General features: G+C 44.6%; 1 protein-coding gene across 2 annotated transcripts in view; it reads right to left on the bottom strand.

Annotated features, from left to right (window-relative positions):
- Positions 1 to 394: 394 nt before the first annotated feature.
- Positions 395 to 17,402, bottom strand: part of Tfcp2l1 (transcription factor CP2 like 1) — a 67,578-nt gene continuing 50,570 nt past the window's right edge. Inside the window, exons 13-15 of one of the 2 annotated variants that reach the window (XM_070021880.1) lie at positions 16,194 to 16,336; positions 9,041 to 9,092; positions 395 to 7,574 (exon numbers count right to left, since the gene is read on the bottom strand). In XM_070021880.1, coding sequence (XP_069877981.1) covers positions 7,528 to 7,574; positions 9,041 to 9,092; positions 16,194 to 16,336 — 242 coding nt within the window. In that variant the 3' untranslated portion in view covers positions 395 to 7,527. The remainder of the gene's footprint in view (positions 7,575 to 9,040; positions 9,093 to 16,193; positions 16,337 to 17,402) is intronic. The other variant, XM_070021881.1, reaches the window with a different exon arrangement.

The raw sequence follows: 17,402 nt of genomic DNA on the forward strand, positions 1-17,402 counted from the left end.
AGTAACCCAAATGTCCACTAGTGGGTACACAGATACCCAAAATGCAGTGTGTCCATACGATGGATGGCAACTCAACCTAAAAGGGGAAGAAAGTCTGACACATGCTGCAACTTAAGGCAGACACAACAAACACGGATAATTCTACTTACATGAGGCACTAGACTCATCAAATTCAGAGTCAGAAAAGTAGATGGGGTCTTGCAGGGGCTGAGGAGAAACTGGGGAGTTACTACTTAATGGGTTTTACAAGATGAAAGAGTCCTAGAGATGGAGAGTGAGGGCTATACAATTTGAATATTCTTCATGTCACCAACACTGACACTGACACCTAAGCATGGCTAAAATGGTAAACCCTATGTCACAATTCAATAAATAAAACTGGAAAACTTGGAGCTTTCTTACAAATGAGTTTTATTTGCATTGTGACCAAGCTCAGATCCCACATACAGATTTCTTGTCAGCACAAAGGTTCAGTAACAAGTGCAAAATATGCTTTATTCCAGGTACAAAAACAATGTGGCAGTATGAAATGACTATCTCCTCATGACCGGTCATACACACTTGACCCATCTGGGCCACCCCATTAGGCACCCATCACCTATGGAAAAGTATCACCCAGTATGGAGAAAGGTGGGTGGGACACATCTTAAGAAAGCAAACACAGCTGGGCACCAGTGCTTCATACCTGTAATCCTTGCTACTCAAGAGATCAGAGGAGGATTCCAGTTCAAAGCCAGCCCAGGCAAAAAAGTCTAAAGGACTCCTATCTCTAATTAACCACCAAAAAAGCTGGAAGTGGAGCTGTGACTCAAATGATGGAGCACAAGCCTTGAGAAAAAGAGCTCAGGAACATTATCCAGGCTCTGAGGTCAAGCCCCAGGATCAGGAAAAAAAAAAAAAAAAGAAGAAGCAAGAAAGCAATCACTTTAAATACACAAATATTAAAAACAGTCCGGAGGCGAGGAGAGGGCTGGGGGAAGTTCATCAATCTCTTTCACACTTACTCAGGTCTTCAGCAGCCAGCCCCAAAGGTCTCCCTAGCTGGCCACACCCAACCCAGGGATGAAGCATATAAGGTACAGTCTAGCTCTGCATGTGAACCATGAGCTTGCCCTGTTCTTGGCAGGTGTGGCCTGGGTAGGGATTCAGGTTGGACAATGAGATACTCATCCTGGCTCAATCTATTATAGGTTGACCATCTTGTATCCAAATACACTGGGAACAAACTGTTTCAGACTTTGGAATATCTACACATACACAATGAGGTATCTGAGTGATGGGATCCAAACCTAAAAGATGAAATTCATTTGTTTCTTACATAAATTGCCTTGGCAATGCCATACTTTGGCCACCCCAAGGAGAGCACCACTAGACATGTCCAGGGGCATCTGCTCACCCCAGAGAAGCTTAGTGGAAGAGAGTCTCCATCCTTCAGGCACAAGTTGGAGGTGAGATCAAGCTGTCTCCTTCCAGGACAGAAGTGTTCCAGTGACCAGCTGAGTGGCAACCATTACTCCCTGTATCTCAGCAGTCCTAAAACCCTTCCTGGTGTCAAGCCCTAGGACCCTTGCCAGGTGAGCCAGGGCTCCAAGAACAGGGAGTAGGCGGGGAAGCAGATGCTTCTATATTTCCCCTCCCCCAGAGGCTAGGATGATCTATTGGGAAGCCTGGGGTTTGAGGACCAGAACCTTCATTTTCAGCCACACAGGAAATAAGACTAAAAAAAGTGAGACACCAGGTAGGGGGCACTCAGAGAAATTCATCTGCAACCACCTCCTACTTCTAAGTTTATACTTTTATTAGTTAACAAAATCAGAGAGAGAGAGAGGGAGAGAGAATGAGGGTTAGCTCAGAGACTGGTAAACTTTTTGTGTAAAGGGTTAGAAAATAAATATTTTAGGCTTAAAGGGATAAGGGCAAAATCGACATTACATTGACACAAGAGAAAATAAGTTTCTATAACTAATTTTTTTTACTGTCCACAACTTTTTTTCTTTTCTCCCTTTTTCTTTTCTTTTTGATGATAAAGATGAAACCCAGGGTCTTGCTCACTAGGAAGCACTCTGCCCCTGAACCACATTCCCAGGCCTCCACAGTTTAAGTTATGCAATTCAAAATTTAGCTTTTTTGGTAAAGAGGCTTACTAATAAGGAGTGTTTTTTGTTTTTAGGTGAGGGGGCTATCTTTTCCCTTAATGGAATCTGAAGATACTGATCCTATCATCTGATTGCCGTCAGAAAAAAAAGGCAGTGTTGGTGTAGCCCACCTGACCTGGGGGGCAGGTGGGGATTATACTGCTCTCTCTGATGAAGGCCTGAGCATGTCCCAGGATGCAAAGTTCCCCTGCAGCTGAAGAGTGGAGGAAGTCTCCTTGGAATAAGAGGAATGAGGACCTAGGCACTCTGGACTTCTGAAGAGGGAGCAGACATTTCTCCTCCCCACCCCCACCAGGTGCTTTGGCAGAGCCTAGACAGGTGTAAGCTCTCCCCCCAGAAGGAAGTGCCTGCCTGGCATTCACTGGCCCTCAGGTCCCACTGCCCTGTTCCCAAAGGGTGAAGAGAAGGGAAAGGAGAAGGTTCAGACATTCCATAATGGCCAGTCAGACTAGTAAGACACAGAGGGCATTACCCGAGGGGGAAGGGCAGTAGGGAAGCAGCGGCATCCTGGGGGACTGCAGGGAGGATGTATCAGGGACCTTGTTCATGGGGTGGCTGTCAGATACCAGCTGCCAGCACCACTCACGCTCCTCAAAGAGCTGACCTAGGTATGCAACTCCCTTACCAGCTTCTCTACCTCCAGGAGGGTTCCCCCAACACCAGAAGGAACCATGTCTCACAGGGAAGTTTGTTCTTCCCAAAGGCAAAGGTGGTTTGGGCCAAACCATGCTATACTAGGGGAACACACACACACACACACACACACACACACACACACACACACTTCTCTGATGTAGCCAATGAGCGGCCATGCCTGTGGCCTACTATGAGCACTCCAGTTGGGAACACACACACACACACACACACACACACACACACACACACACACACACACACACACACACACACACACACACACACACACACACACACACACACACACACACACACACACACACACACACACACACACACACACACACACACACACACACACACACTTCTCTGATGTAGCCAATGAGCGGCCATGCCTGTGGCCTACTATGAGCACTCCAGTTGGGAGCTAGAGTTTATTCCTAAAGACTTGACAGAAACCATCCAACTCAAGTCAGTACACACCAACTTACACACTAGTGTCACTACGCAAAGGTCATGTCCATTGTATGGTCTTGATAAAGGGGCAACAATAGGCAAGCCCTGCTACCCTTCATGGACTCTAAGTTTCCTGGGTCTGTCTTTTTCTTGGTGCTTCCAGGGTTTGAATGCAGAGCCTAGAACGCTAACTACCACTGAGCACTCCACCATCCACTGAGTACCCAGCCAGTGTTTTTAAGGGGGACAGACACTCCGGCTGTGCATAGACTTGAGACTTCTCATTCTTGGTCCCCTCCCTCCTTTGGCACCAAAGGCAGTGCCAACACCCACTTCCCCATGTCCCTACCCCCTCTCGGCTCTCACCACCTTTCCTGAGAGCCTGGGGGCTTTCTCCCTTATTTCCACTGACAACAGCAAAAGACCCAGTCCATTTACTTCATCAACCCGTTAATGATTTTCAGACCTTCAGCCACGCCGGCCAGCCCCCGAAGCAACATTGGACTTGGAAACTTGTGACATGCTGCTCTGCATGGCTCTTTCCTTTCCTGGTAAAGCCCTCTCTAGGTTCACAGCTCAAGTAGCCAGAGGTTGCCTGGGTAGCTGAGAGGTCACTAGGACAATGCCGGACCTTTGCCTGGGATCTCTAAGTCAGGACTTGGAACTCCTGTCTCCTCACTGCTCTTACCAAAGGCATGCCACCCCTCTTCTCCCCCAATCACAGCCAACATCTCCTTGTAAAGGTAAGCAGGGAAGGTTTATGACAGACAACCTTGCAGACAGAATGAACAATCGGGATGGCCACATAGCAAAGAACTCAGAATTTGTGTTCTAATGCAAGATGGCAGACTGAACTGTGAAATGAAAACATGTGTCTTCTTAAAAACCTTTGCTATCAAAAGGCCTCAGCCTAAAACACATGGCATGCTGGTGCAGAGGGCCCTGGAGGCACTACCACCCTGTCCAGCCAGCCCAGACCGCTAGACTCACAGTCCATAAGAAAAACTAGACAGAGATCAGAAGCCTGGTGCCTTTCTGTGTTTTAATAAGACCTAAAGCTTTATCTCATGACTCCCATGCAAAGAGTAAAATGATGAATTATTAGGCATCTGAGATATTTGGGTATTGATTTACTACTTGTACTCTTTGGGTATTTTTTTCTTCCTTTGAAAGCTGTTTTTAACCACTGGAAGATTAATAAGACATCACTAGGCACATTAGAGAATGTAAGATTCTACTAACAGTAGACTTCAGATAACAGACCTTTATTAGACCTTCTTCTTTTGGAACTAAGAAGTAGAAAAATAATGTCCCACATTTCCTAAGAGTTGAAACTTTAGCCTGGGTAATAACTTGGCCTGGGTAATAACATCACTGATGTGGTGGCCAGGGGAGCCTTGAAGGCCAAACCATAGGTCCAGACCTGATCCTCCCACTACTGAGCTGTGTGACCTAGAATTATTCCACTTCTATGTGTCTTAACTTGTTCAAAGAAGGAAATGATTGGTCTTGATGTTTCCATAGGACTAAGACGTGGAATACACACCAAGAAAGATGGCAGAATATCAGACAAGTATAGCCCCACACTACTGAGACAAGTAAAGAAAGGGAAAGAGAGCAGTAACAGAATAGTAAGGGAGATACAAAAATAGTGGAGCCAAATATAGAGTGGGGGTGGGGAGTCAGGAGGAGGTGAGCCTCCCAAAGGCAGGATTGTGTGAAAGAAAAGGAAAACAAGGAGAAGACAAGAGGGGATAGGAGGGGATGGGAAGGGATGGGAAGGGAGGAATTAGTAAGAACCCAGGACCTCTAGCAAAGGAGCCAAGACAATTCTTCAAGTAAACACAAACATTTCAGTAATCAGTGATGAAATAAGTAGATACACTAAAAAAAGAACAATTTTGAGATACTCTACATGAGCAACTCTATATGAAAGCAGCATGAAGAACCTCAATGAAAACTGAGATCAAGAGTGGGGAAAGAAAGAGAGAGACAGGCTCTGTTGTTGGGGAAGGGGTGTACTGGGAGGAGGAGGTTGGCTAAGGAGAATGAAAGGATGAATATAGTCAAAGTCAATTGTTGGCATGCATGAAAATAGAACAATGAAAACTGCTAAAGTTGTGTTAAGAAGGGGGAGTGAACTAAGTGGGAGTGATGGGGGAGACTGACTAGAATGCATTGATACATGTGTGGAAATGTCACAATGAAATCCTCCTAAGCTAATGTAGATCACTACTTCATGTATGAAACTCAAAAATGGGTGAAAACAGTGAAGAAAAATTCCCTAACTTGGATTAGGCAATGAATTCTTAGAGAGGATCCCAAGAGCACAAGTGACAAAAGAAAAATAAGGAAATTTGGACATCACCCAAGGTTAAAACTTCTGTATTTAAAATAACACCATTATTTAGAGTGAAGACAACTTACAGAATAGGGAACATTGTGTGTGTCTGTGTGTACCAGTCCTGGGGCTTGAACTCAGGGACGGGGTCCCTGAGCATTTTTGCTCAAAACTAACACTCTACCACTTGAGCCACAGCTTCATTTCCATCTTTCTGGTAGATAACTGGAGACAAGAGTCTCATGAACTTCCCTGCAGAGGCTGGCTTTGAACGGCGATCCTTAGATCTCAGCCTCCTGAGTAGTTAGGATAACAGGTGTGAGTCACCAATGCCTGTTATAACTAGGAAACATTTTCACAAATTATGTGTATAAATTGATAAAGACCCTAAAAAATACCATCAATTCACATAACCCTTGATTTGTCCTGGTTTGTATGATATATCTCTATATGATATCAACAGATGGCTGTGTCCCTCAGTCTCCCCATCTATGAAACAAGGTTAGCCCAATTCTGATTTCTTTGAGCCACTCACTAGATTCCACAAAAGCTTTATTTCAGAAGCTGTGGAACCCACTTAAGTGATCTGTGGCTTAGAAGGTGATTTAAATGGGAAATAAGATGGAGCCCTGGCCAGCACAGATCACAGGATACCAAAACAGAGGCAAGACAAAGATAGATTCTTAAGTCCATTTCCCTACAGATAAGAAGGAGATCCAACTATTCCAATAGAGGTGAAGTACCCTGAAAATACCCACTAAAACAGAAAAAGGAAGTGGCTCTGTGGCTCAAAGTGGTAAAGCACTAGCCTTGAATGTAAAAGCTCAGGGACAAGCCCAGACCCTGAGTTCAAGCCCCATACCGACAAAAAAACAAAAGATGAGAACTTGAATGAAGAGCCCCACAAAAACCCAGGGAAACTGCCAGATGGGTGGGTGACTAACTGAAGCCTTCTCTAAATGGAATTTTGTAAGTTCTCTTAAGGGTGTGTTAGTTTGCTTGTTTCACAGTGGTGGGGATGAAACACAGAGGCTCACACATGCTGAGTAAATGCTATACCACTAAGCTATACACCCCCTAACCCAAAAGTCTGGTACTTTAATGGTCAAGGTTACCTGATAATATAAAGGAATGCTTACCTCTGGGTCCTTCTTACCTATAACTTCTTAGGAAACAGAACTATGCCAAAGTAACTCAAGAGGAGTCATTTTGTTCTCATCAGTATAAAGATGTTTGTAAAGGTATTTTTCTATTTCCACTCCACCGCCTGGCCCTCAAGTGGGTCCTGGAATTAGCTCCAGGAGACAGACTATACACATACATAGCAATATCTACCCATTATGCCAATGCAGAGACATGAATACCCCTTTGGTCTGGGCAGCAGCAGATCCTTAGAAACAAGATAAAGTTAAGAAGTAGAAGGCACAGAATAACTCCAGTCTAGTGGGGTCACTGAGAGGGGAAGCAAGTGAAGAACAAAAAGGCAAAGTGCATCAGGTCAGCAGAGCTGGCCAGGAAGCCAGCACCAGGGAAGGAGAAAAGGCACAGGGTGAGGATGGCTTCTAATGACAGGGGAGTGGGAAGAAGGGACCAATAGAGGTGGCACAAAGATACCCAATGAGCTTCTACCTAAGGGGCTTGGGATTTCAGAGATAACCCCACTGTTGGCCGCTTTTAGAGAATCAAAGTTGAGAAACAGAACAAGAAACTCTTCAAAAACTGGAGGCCAAGAGGAAGCAAGTTGAAGCCAATCACTTTCTGCATGCTGGCTTTTGTGTCCACGATTTCTGCAGGTTGATCGTCCGTAGCTTGAATGGCCTGGGGCAGTCAGGGTTCCTCCTAGCCTCAGCTTGTCACGTAGACAGCAGTGAACAGTGGTGAAATTTCTAACATCCCAGGGGTCCATGGGGCTGGGGTAGATGCATGTCTTACTTCTGCTCACAGTCCACATTTCAGGATGATGTGGTAGCCATCATTGCTCTCGGCTGCAAGACAGAAACACGGGGCATACTTCACAGCAACCAAGGCTAATGAGGTACTATTTGGGAGGTTGGGAGTCTTAAAGGGTGTGGTATCAGAGTACCAGCAGACACCACCAAATAGGCCATACACCAAATAGGCCACATAACAGAAGCACAAATTTATTCTAGTACACAACTTGGCAGCCAACTTACCTAGGGGTGTGTGTGTGTGTGAAGGGGGGGTGGTGTTATTGAACTCAGGACCTCATGCTCTTATTTAGCTTATCTGTTCAGGCTGGCACCCTACCACTTCAATCCCAGCTCCACCTCTAGCTTTTTGGTAGTTAATTGGAGACAGGACTATCATGGACTTTTCTGCCTGGTCTGGCCTCAAAGAATGTTTGTCAGATCTCAGCCTCCTGAGTAACTAAGATTACAGGTATTAGAAACTGGTGCCCGGCTCCAGTTTCTTTTTGACAATGGGCCTTTCTATCACAGCCCTACACCAAAAGGCAAAAGCACCTATCTAACTATGGTTTTCAGGAATATTATAGGTTCTAGGCCCATAACATTAGCGGTGTCTTTGGAATTATATATGTGCTTACGATTGTAAATGTGCCCAAAGCTCATCAGTGACAGGGTTGGTCACCAACCTGTGGCACTCTTAAGAGGTAGAGAAACCTTTAAGAGAGGGGGCTTATGGGAAGAAGTTAGCGATGGCAGTGTGCCCTTGAATGGAATGTCGGAATGTAGCCCTCCTCTGTCTCTCTTGCCAACTTTGGTAAGATGAGCAGTTTACTATACCACATACTTCCACCATGATGTACTCCTTCACCACAGACCCAAAGGCAATGAGGCCAACGGATTGCAACCTCTGAAATAATGAGCCAAAATAAACCTTTCCTCTCTTTAAGTTGACTAACTCAGGTATTTTGTTATAATAATGTAAAACTTCCTCACACTAGACCCTCAGACCAGAACAAGGTCCAATGTCCAGTCTTCTGTTCTGAAATAGCCCACACATCCACTTTCCCAAGGCAAGCTACTATAAGGCTTTCTTTACCATCTATGAAAACATATCTCTAGTCCCATAGGGTCTCTCTCTGGGCAGAGAGTGGGCATGCTGATGCCATCCCCCTTTGAAGTCCCCAGCATACTCTGCCTACCATTGTAATCCATGCTTGGGCTTCCTAGAGACAATGAAAAGTCGTAACTCATGAAATTCAGGGACTACAGACTGCCTGGTCCAGGATTTCCCCTTCAGAAGTTCCTTTGGTTCAATCATGTTCATTTTGGCTAGCTAGGGCTAGCTTGTGCTTCCTTACTCCCAAAGGCTGATCCCAGAAAGCCATCCTCAGAAGGGGCCCTATTCAGGCAGGTCCTGCCCATGTATCCACCCCACCCTACCTTGCCCAAGAGATGCCATGAATGTTGTAGACAAAGGGATGTAGACAACACACTTCAATTAAACAAGATGACAGGAGATTTACCTTTTAATGTGCTGAGGATAAAACATGACTCATCTTGGAAATTCTGGACCATCTGAAAGGCAAAGGAGAGACATGTTTCTTCAATAACCACATCTATCTATCTATCTGTCTGTCTGTCTGTCTGTCTGTCTGTCTGTCTGTCTGTCTGTCTGTCTGTCTGTCTGTCTGTCTGTCTATCTATCTATCTATCTATCTATCTATCTGTGCTGGTACTGGGGCTTGAACTCAGGGCCTGTCTCTTAGCTTTTTCACTTAAGGCTGGTGTTCTACCACTTGAGACACAGATCCACTTCCAGCTTTTTGGTGGTTACTTAGAAATAAGAATCTCACAGACTTACTTTCTTACCAAGGCTGGCTGCAAACTGTGATCCTCAGATTTCAGAGTCCTGAGTTAGCTTGGATTAAAGGTATGAACCACTAGTACTTAGCTTGATCAGTTCATAATTTTAAAAACCCTCTTTGCCCAGGCAAACAATTATACAAATAACACTACCACTGTATTCACACAAAAATACACCACTACAGCCACAACTGGCAAATGACACACAGTCACTAAGTAACACAACTGCAATTTTAAGTAATAGGAACTTGCCTATTACAGATAAGAAAGAAACAGCCTGGAAGGAGACCCTTCAAGACAGTATCATTGCACACAGGGGTATAGATTGTTTGTATTTATTTTGCTTTTTTTTAGTTACTGTATCTTTCAATCTCTGTGAAGAATTCATTATATGAATGTATATGTAAAACAGACAAAAAAACTAGCCACATTTTGATTAACAATGGACTATATACACAATGGCAGTACCTTGTTATTATAACAGAGCTGAAAACTTCCTACTACCAGTGGCCCTGCCACCATGGTAACATGGCAGCTACAGTGCAATGTTCATGTGTGTGCTGATGTTGGGTTCAACAGCCTCCCATGCTGTCAGTGTTGTGGGTACAATTAGACACAGTACACAGCACTAGTTTGTGAAAATGACAATGGGATTAATGGTACAGGCTTATATCATTACCATGCTGTGTGTTTACTTGTTGCTTTAGAGTGTGTTCCTTCTACTTGTAAGTGTTCTTTAAACTGTGTAGTAATATGTCAGAATCAGCCACACACACACACACACACCTCTCGTCTGTTGTACCTCTTGATTACATTGAGCAATTGACCCAGACCATTAGTGCTTGTGTCAGTACCACTTGAGGTGTCTGGATAATGATGAAATTTCCTAAGGACACTTTCATAAAAGATATCTATCTCATTGTTTAAGGGCTATGTGACTGTAACAGGCTTTTTTTGGTTGTTTTATTTTGCTTTTGCAGTACTGGAATTTGAACTTCAGTGCCTTCCTCTGACTAGGCAGGAACTCTATTGCTGAGCCATGTCTCCGGTCCTGTTTTTCACTGGTTATGTTTAGATACAGTCTCCTTTCCTGCCATGATGAGTGCCTGGACTACAGTTTGCCTGTATTAGGCTTCCTGGCTCTGCTGGGGTGACAGGTGCATGCCACTGCATCCCGCTTCTCTTCATTCAATGGAGTCTGACAGACTTTGCTGCCCCAGATGGCCTGAAACCCAATTCCAGTCTCCTGCATAGCTTGCAATGACAGGCAATGCCACTGCACCTAGCTTCGGTTGAGAAGGGGCCTCGTGGACTGTTTTGCTCAGGCTGGCCTCAAGCCTAAATCCTCGGACTCTCATTCTCAGGTAGTTTGGATTATATCAGCACCTGGCCTCAGTAAATTACTTTTTAAACAAAAGGGTAATTAGTGAGATATGCATATCAGCAGCCTATAAGAAAAAAAAACTATAGAAGAATAGACTCCCCGTGTCTACTGATATGGTAAGAAATTAATGATTCTCAAACCATCTCTCTAGAGTTCTAATTGTTATCAACTATGCAGTGACCTTAGACAAGTCTTTCTATCTCCATGGCCCCAGCTATAAATGGGGCTATTTTCAATGATGAAAATATAACCAAGATAGAGTAATGTCAACTGTCATCTGCTGATAGAGGAGTGGAAATCCAGAAGACTTCGTGTAACCTGATCAAGAGTAACATATTCTCATCCAAGATGTATGTCCTAGATTAACTCCTTTTGCATATATACAAATGCATATATAAAAATATTTAGGCCAGGCACTGGTGGCTCATACCTGTAATCCTAGCAACTCAGGAAGAAGAGGCTGATATCTGAATATTGAGGTTCAAAGCCATCCCAGGCAGAAAAGTCTGAGACTCTATCTCCAATTAACCAGCAAAATACCAGCTTGGAGGTGTGGCTAAAGTGGTAGAGCTCCAGCTACGGGCAAGAAAGCTGGGCAAGCATGAGGTCCTCACTTTAAGCCCTGGAACAGGCATTTTTTTTAAAGGAAGGGAAAAAAGAATGTTTACAGCAGCATTATGTGTACTAACACAAAACTGGAATCAGTCCTAATGTCAATCAATAGCGGAATTGCAAATCAATTGAGATCTTTATTACTGATGTCACCAATAGACCTCAAGCCATGCACCTCAGCATACCTGAGACTCAGAAACATAGCAAAGAATGAGAAGGGAGTTGCAGAAATATATACTAGTATTCTGCTTCCATGAATCAGAATAAAATGGGGGGAAAACAACATATTAAGCCAGGCACCAGTGACTCATGCCTATAATCCTAGCTACTCTGGAAGCGGAGATCTAAGAATCACAATTCAAAGCCAGGCTGGGCAGCAAAATCCACGAGACGCTTACCTCCAATTAACCACCAGAAAACGAGGAGTGGTGCTTGGCTCAAAGTGGTAGACCATTAGCCTTGAGTGAAAAAGCTCAGGGACAGCACCCAGGCCCTGAATTCAAGCCCCATGACCACCACCAACAACAAAAACCATATTAAGTAGGAAAAGGGGAATGATTAATACAAACTTCACAGTAGCAGGGAGCTGACACATGGAACAAGCTGTAGAGGCTCCTAAAATAATATTCAAGTCATCTGAGAAGCAGGCAGTTATTAAACTGTGTGTTTTATAAACTTCACGTATGCATGCTGTGTCTCCCAATATGCACTAAAGAATGCTAAAAATATACACATGTATACAATCATGCACACTACAGTCAAGGGGGTAACAAAGCCCCTTTTCAAATTTAAAAAATGCATCCATGTATGGTGGCATCCATACATACCCCTATCTACTTGGTCAGAGGGTACCAGGTACCTTTCCTCTCACAGCTATGTGGGAGACATAGAGAAGATGATCATGGTCCAAGGCCAGACTAGGCAAAAGCATGAAACCTTATCTGAAAAATAGATAAAGCTAAACGAGTTAGGAATGTAGCTCAAGTGGCAGAGCATGTGCCTAGCAAATGTGAAGCCCTGAATTCAAACCAAAGTACCAACAAAAAAATATTTTGTAAATTAAAAAATGTAAACCTTGGGCCAAGGATGTGGCTCAGTGGTATAGCATTTATCTGGCACCTATAAAGCACTGGATTCAATTTCCAGTACCACAGAAAAAAAGAAACCCACATTTTATCACCTGTTCTGCATTAATGCCAACTTCAAATCTTAGAAATCCATCCATCTGTCGACCCCTAGCCCTCCCTGAGGGCCTAATGATGCATGAAGTACATTTATTTTATACTACCAGCCTGCTCCATCTAGGCCTCCCAGCAGTCCAGCCACTTGGGCATGCAAAGCCCTAAGCAGGGCCCACATGGGCTTAATCAGTAACTCCCTTGTTTAATTAAATGCCCTTGCACCCCAGGGGCCGGCTCTGTGGCTGGCCAGGCTGCCTCCAGCGCTCTGGGCAATTTAGAACCCAAGCTTTCCAATTGATTCTGTGACTTCAGGGAATGGGAATCGCCTGCTTTGCCAAGGTGGCATTTAAGTTCTGTTCTCTGCTTCACTTGCTTAACTGCCTGTTCTTGAGGGCACAGGGCAAACGGGGGGAAGGAACTTCCTCAGGGGCCTGTAAAACTGTAAGGGTTCCCCCACATTCTTGCTTTTTGTCACAAAAACAAATTCAGACTTCAGTACAAAGGGGACACACCTCCCATGCCACCACCCCTGTCCATCATTAGACCCCTCCACCTTCCTGGCTGCTCTCAAGGAAGCACTCAGGATAGGAACTATGACCCTCACTTTCCTCACTGGTAAATGGGGACCAAAAGACACCTGTTTGAGACCTACAGAAAAAGACTGAGTTGCTGATAATAGTCACAGATAGCTGGACGCATGTTGAGTATTTTGTTTTTTGGGTTTTTTTTTTTTTTGCGTGTACTAGTCCTGGGACTTGAACTCAGGGCTATCCCTCGGTGCTGTCCCTGAGATTTTTTTGCACAAAGCTAGTGTTCTACCACTTGAGCCACAACTCCACTTATGGCTTTAGTAGTTATTATAGTAGTTATTCCAGTAGCTATTGGCGATGAGTCTCATGGACTTTCCTTTTTGGACTAGTTTCGAATTGAGATCCTCAGATCTTAGTCTCCAGAGTAGCTAGGATTACAGGCATGAGCCACGGGCACGAACTGCATGTTAATACCTGCTAAAAAAACATGCATACACCCCAAAACATGCAACATATATATGTATACACAACACATAAACACACATGCATATTCAAACCATGCAAAATACATGAATATACAGAACACAAAGCCATCCGTGCACATGCACACATATGCATGAGCACACATACACAAAACATGTCATACATACACAACACACACACATGTGCATGTGCATGTGTTTGTGAGCACATATACATTATCAAACTTAAAGTCAGTCCCTCTAGGAAGAGACGGGAAATGAAGGATCTTTGGCTGTTGTCTTCTGTGATTCTACACTTCCAACGTATACTAATTATGAATTACACTTTTTGCTTTTTTATTGTCCTCAAATAATTGTTCAAAGGAGCTTTAATTTAACATGCCCATTTATGTGTACAATGCATCTTGATCAGTATCACCCCATCTATCACTCCCTCTCATCAATTCATCCCTACCTATCCCCTCAAGTTTCCTAGTTTCATTTTCATATGTGTACATCAAGTATTCTGACTGCATTCACCCACCATCCCTCTCTCGAATTACCATTTAAGAGGAAGAAAAACCATCTTGCCAGTCCCCAGGCATGAAGAAACTCATGAACAGTAAAGGACTCTGACAATTGCAGTGACAAGTGTCAAAAGGACACTTTTGGATGTGGATAACTTAGGAAACAGATTTACATGCTATGCTCTGCCAAATCAAAAGAGATCTTGCCTAAAAATAGCAAAGTACACAGCCAAAGCATGGCCAATGACAAGATCCAAGGTCTCCTGGAACCCACCACTTGATTTCTCATTTCATCCTTACTGATGAGTGTGAGCACCCCCACTCTGCTAATGCAGAAACTGAGGTCATCCACATTTCCCTGAGATTGTTCCACTACCAGGAGATAGCTCTGGACAGGGATTCCAGTCCAAACCCTAAAGCCCATAGTTTCTCTACTTTACTAGCCACCATTTTCCTCCATTATCCTCTACACCATGGATTTCAGGACTCATAGAAGCTGGTTGGGGATAGCTGGGGGCTCAGGAGACTACTACTGTACCCACTAACATAGCTCTTATTTCAATAGATCCTATTGGATACCATACTTGCTCCAATCTCAAGCTTGGCAGCTAGGTCACCTGAGTTCTCAACACAGTTCTACCTCTTACTAGATGTGTCACCTGGGGCAATTAGTCTCTCTGTGCCTCAGTTTCCTATTTGTGAGATGGGGTAACTTCAACTACCTCAACTACTAGAGACATTCAGGATTGAATAATAGAGTTGCTGTATGTCCACATAAGGCAGGAACCAGAGCATAGTAAGCACTTGCTACAGTTGGGATCTTTACTTTCCCCTAGAGGTCCTCATGTTGCAGGTTGGGGTTTCAGAAAATAGAAGAACCTTTAAGAGTTAGGGCCTAATGGGAGGCTGTTAGGTCAATGGCAGAGTGTCCTTGAAAAGAACAATGGGAAAACACACACACACACATACACACACACACACACACACACACACACACATGGACTGAAAACTTGCAAAGTGTGAGATAAAATAAGCCTTTTGTCTTCACACACACACACACACACACACACACACACACACACACATGGACTGAAAACTTGGAAAGTGTGAGATAAAATAAGCCTTTTGTCTACACACACACACACACACACACACACACACACACACACACACACACACACACACACACACACACACACACACACACACACACACACACACACACACACACACACACACACACACACACACACACACACACACACACCCATGGACTGAAAACTTGGAAAGTGTGAGATAAAATAAGCCTTTTGTCTTCACAAGTTGATTGTCCCAGGAATCTGATCCAGTAAGCTGGCTAAGTGCTAGTGACTCACACTTGTATTCCTAGCTACTCAAGAGGCTGAGATCAGAGGATTACAGTTCAAAGCCAGTCCAGGCAGAAATGTCCATATCTAATGTCATATCTAACAAACTACCCCCCCCCCACACACACCAAAAAAGTCAGTTGGGAGGAAGAAACAGGATGTAACGAGCTTAAAAGCATCTTTTCTATAACATGAAAGGAAAACCTAAGCTGGTCAGCCATCAGCAGACATAGATTCAGTAGGGCCCCACTCACTTTCTCAGCCCTTCACTGGTAACTACTTGGGCCCTACACAGGCCTGTGCACTGGGACACCTTCACCACTTAGCAGAGGCCTTGCCGTCATCTTCCATGAGCCACAGTTGCTCCTTCACCCAACTCCATCCGGTCCCTACCTTGTCCACTTTAGGGGTGCACCATTTCCTGACTTCCACCAACATGACTGAGCACACTAAAAGCCAGGTCCTGCAAGGCAGGCAGCAAACAGCAGGGCAAGGAGCAGCTATTCAGCAGCTACTCAGACCCCATGTGGTCTCAGGACTCTGCCTCCCAGGCAGCTGTAGCAGCCCAAACACAGGAAGTTCTTGTTATACCATGGATTCTGAATGTTCACTAAAAGCCCATGTGTTAATGGCTTGGTCACTGTTGACCAGGTATGGAACCTTGATGGTGTGGGCTTAGTGGGAGGAAGTTAGGTCATGGGGGTGGGGGGCTCCTCCCAGAAGGCCAAAGTCCCCATCGTGGCACCCTCACCTCATTGCTCACCACCACGTGGATGCCCGTGGGACCCTGCCAGTAGACCCGATGGATGTGTTGGGGGGGGATGCTGTACAGGTTGGCAATCTTCTCAATCAGCTCCAAGGTGGTAAGCTCTTCCAAAAAGATGGCTTGGTACACTGGACAAGGGCAGAACAAGCACCTTCTTCTCAGATGGTCATTAAACTAGCATGAGCCTACCTCTCTCTGTCCCTCTACCTCCCAACTCATTTCCTAGTGCACATGTCAGACCCTGACTCCTCATTCCTGTTTCTGTCTCTCTTGAGCACTTCCAGTGTTCCCTGGACACACTTCCCAGGCCAGGATCCCCCAGTGGGAGGTGGAGGCTGGAGGAGCATCCCATGATTCTGATGTGTAGCCAAATGTGCACCCTGCTTAGGAGGGAGTAGAGAAGGCCTGTGTTGACTTTCCCATTTTCCCACTGTCTAAACGAGTTATTGAACAGCTTCAGGTGAGAGGGGAATATTTAAAACAATCATTACTCAATGACAGAAGGGAACAGGTCTGGTCCTTCCCTGACACAAATCAACTTAGCACTGTGACCCCAAAGGGAAAGGGGAAGTTGCAGGAGGGGTCTTATACTGTCAGCAAGTCAGAATACCTGCATATGCTTCCATTAACAACACCTAAATCCACCAGGCAAACTCCTGGGACAACCAGAGTGGCTTACTCTATTTTTTTAGGGGTGGAGGGAGTACTATGTTTGAACTCCAGGCCTCAGTTTGCTAGGCTGGCACTCTACATTTGAGCTACACTCCAGACCTTTGTTTTTGCTTTTGTTTTTCAGACAGGATATGGCTAATTTTTGACTGGGCTGGCTCAGATCTTTATCATATTGTCTCAACCTCCTGAGTAGCTAAGGTTATAGGAGTGTATCATCACACCTGCCACTATTGTTCTATTATAGGGGGAACTCAGGTTCCTCAAAAGTTAACAAGCTGGTGCTAGTGGCTCACACCTATAATCCTAACTATTCAGGAGGCTGAGATCTGAGGATTGCCATTCAAAGCCAGCCCAGGCAGGAAAGTCTGTGAGATACTAGAAAGCCAGAAGTGGAGCTGTGGCTTGTTCAGGGACAGTGGCCAGGCCCTGAATTCAAGCCCCACAACAGACTAAAAAAAAAAAAAAGGAAGCACAAGCCCCTGCTAGTGGCTCATGTCTGTAATCTTACTACTCAGGAGGCTG

This window comes from Dipodomys merriami, unplaced genomic scaffold (assembly GCF_024711535.1).
Source record: "Dipodomys merriami isolate MVZ:Mamm:240054 unplaced genomic scaffold, mDipMer1.0.p SCAF_146, whole genome shotgun sequence".
NCBI lineage: Eukaryota > Metazoa > Chordata > Mammalia > Rodentia > Heteromyidae > Dipodomys > Dipodomys merriami.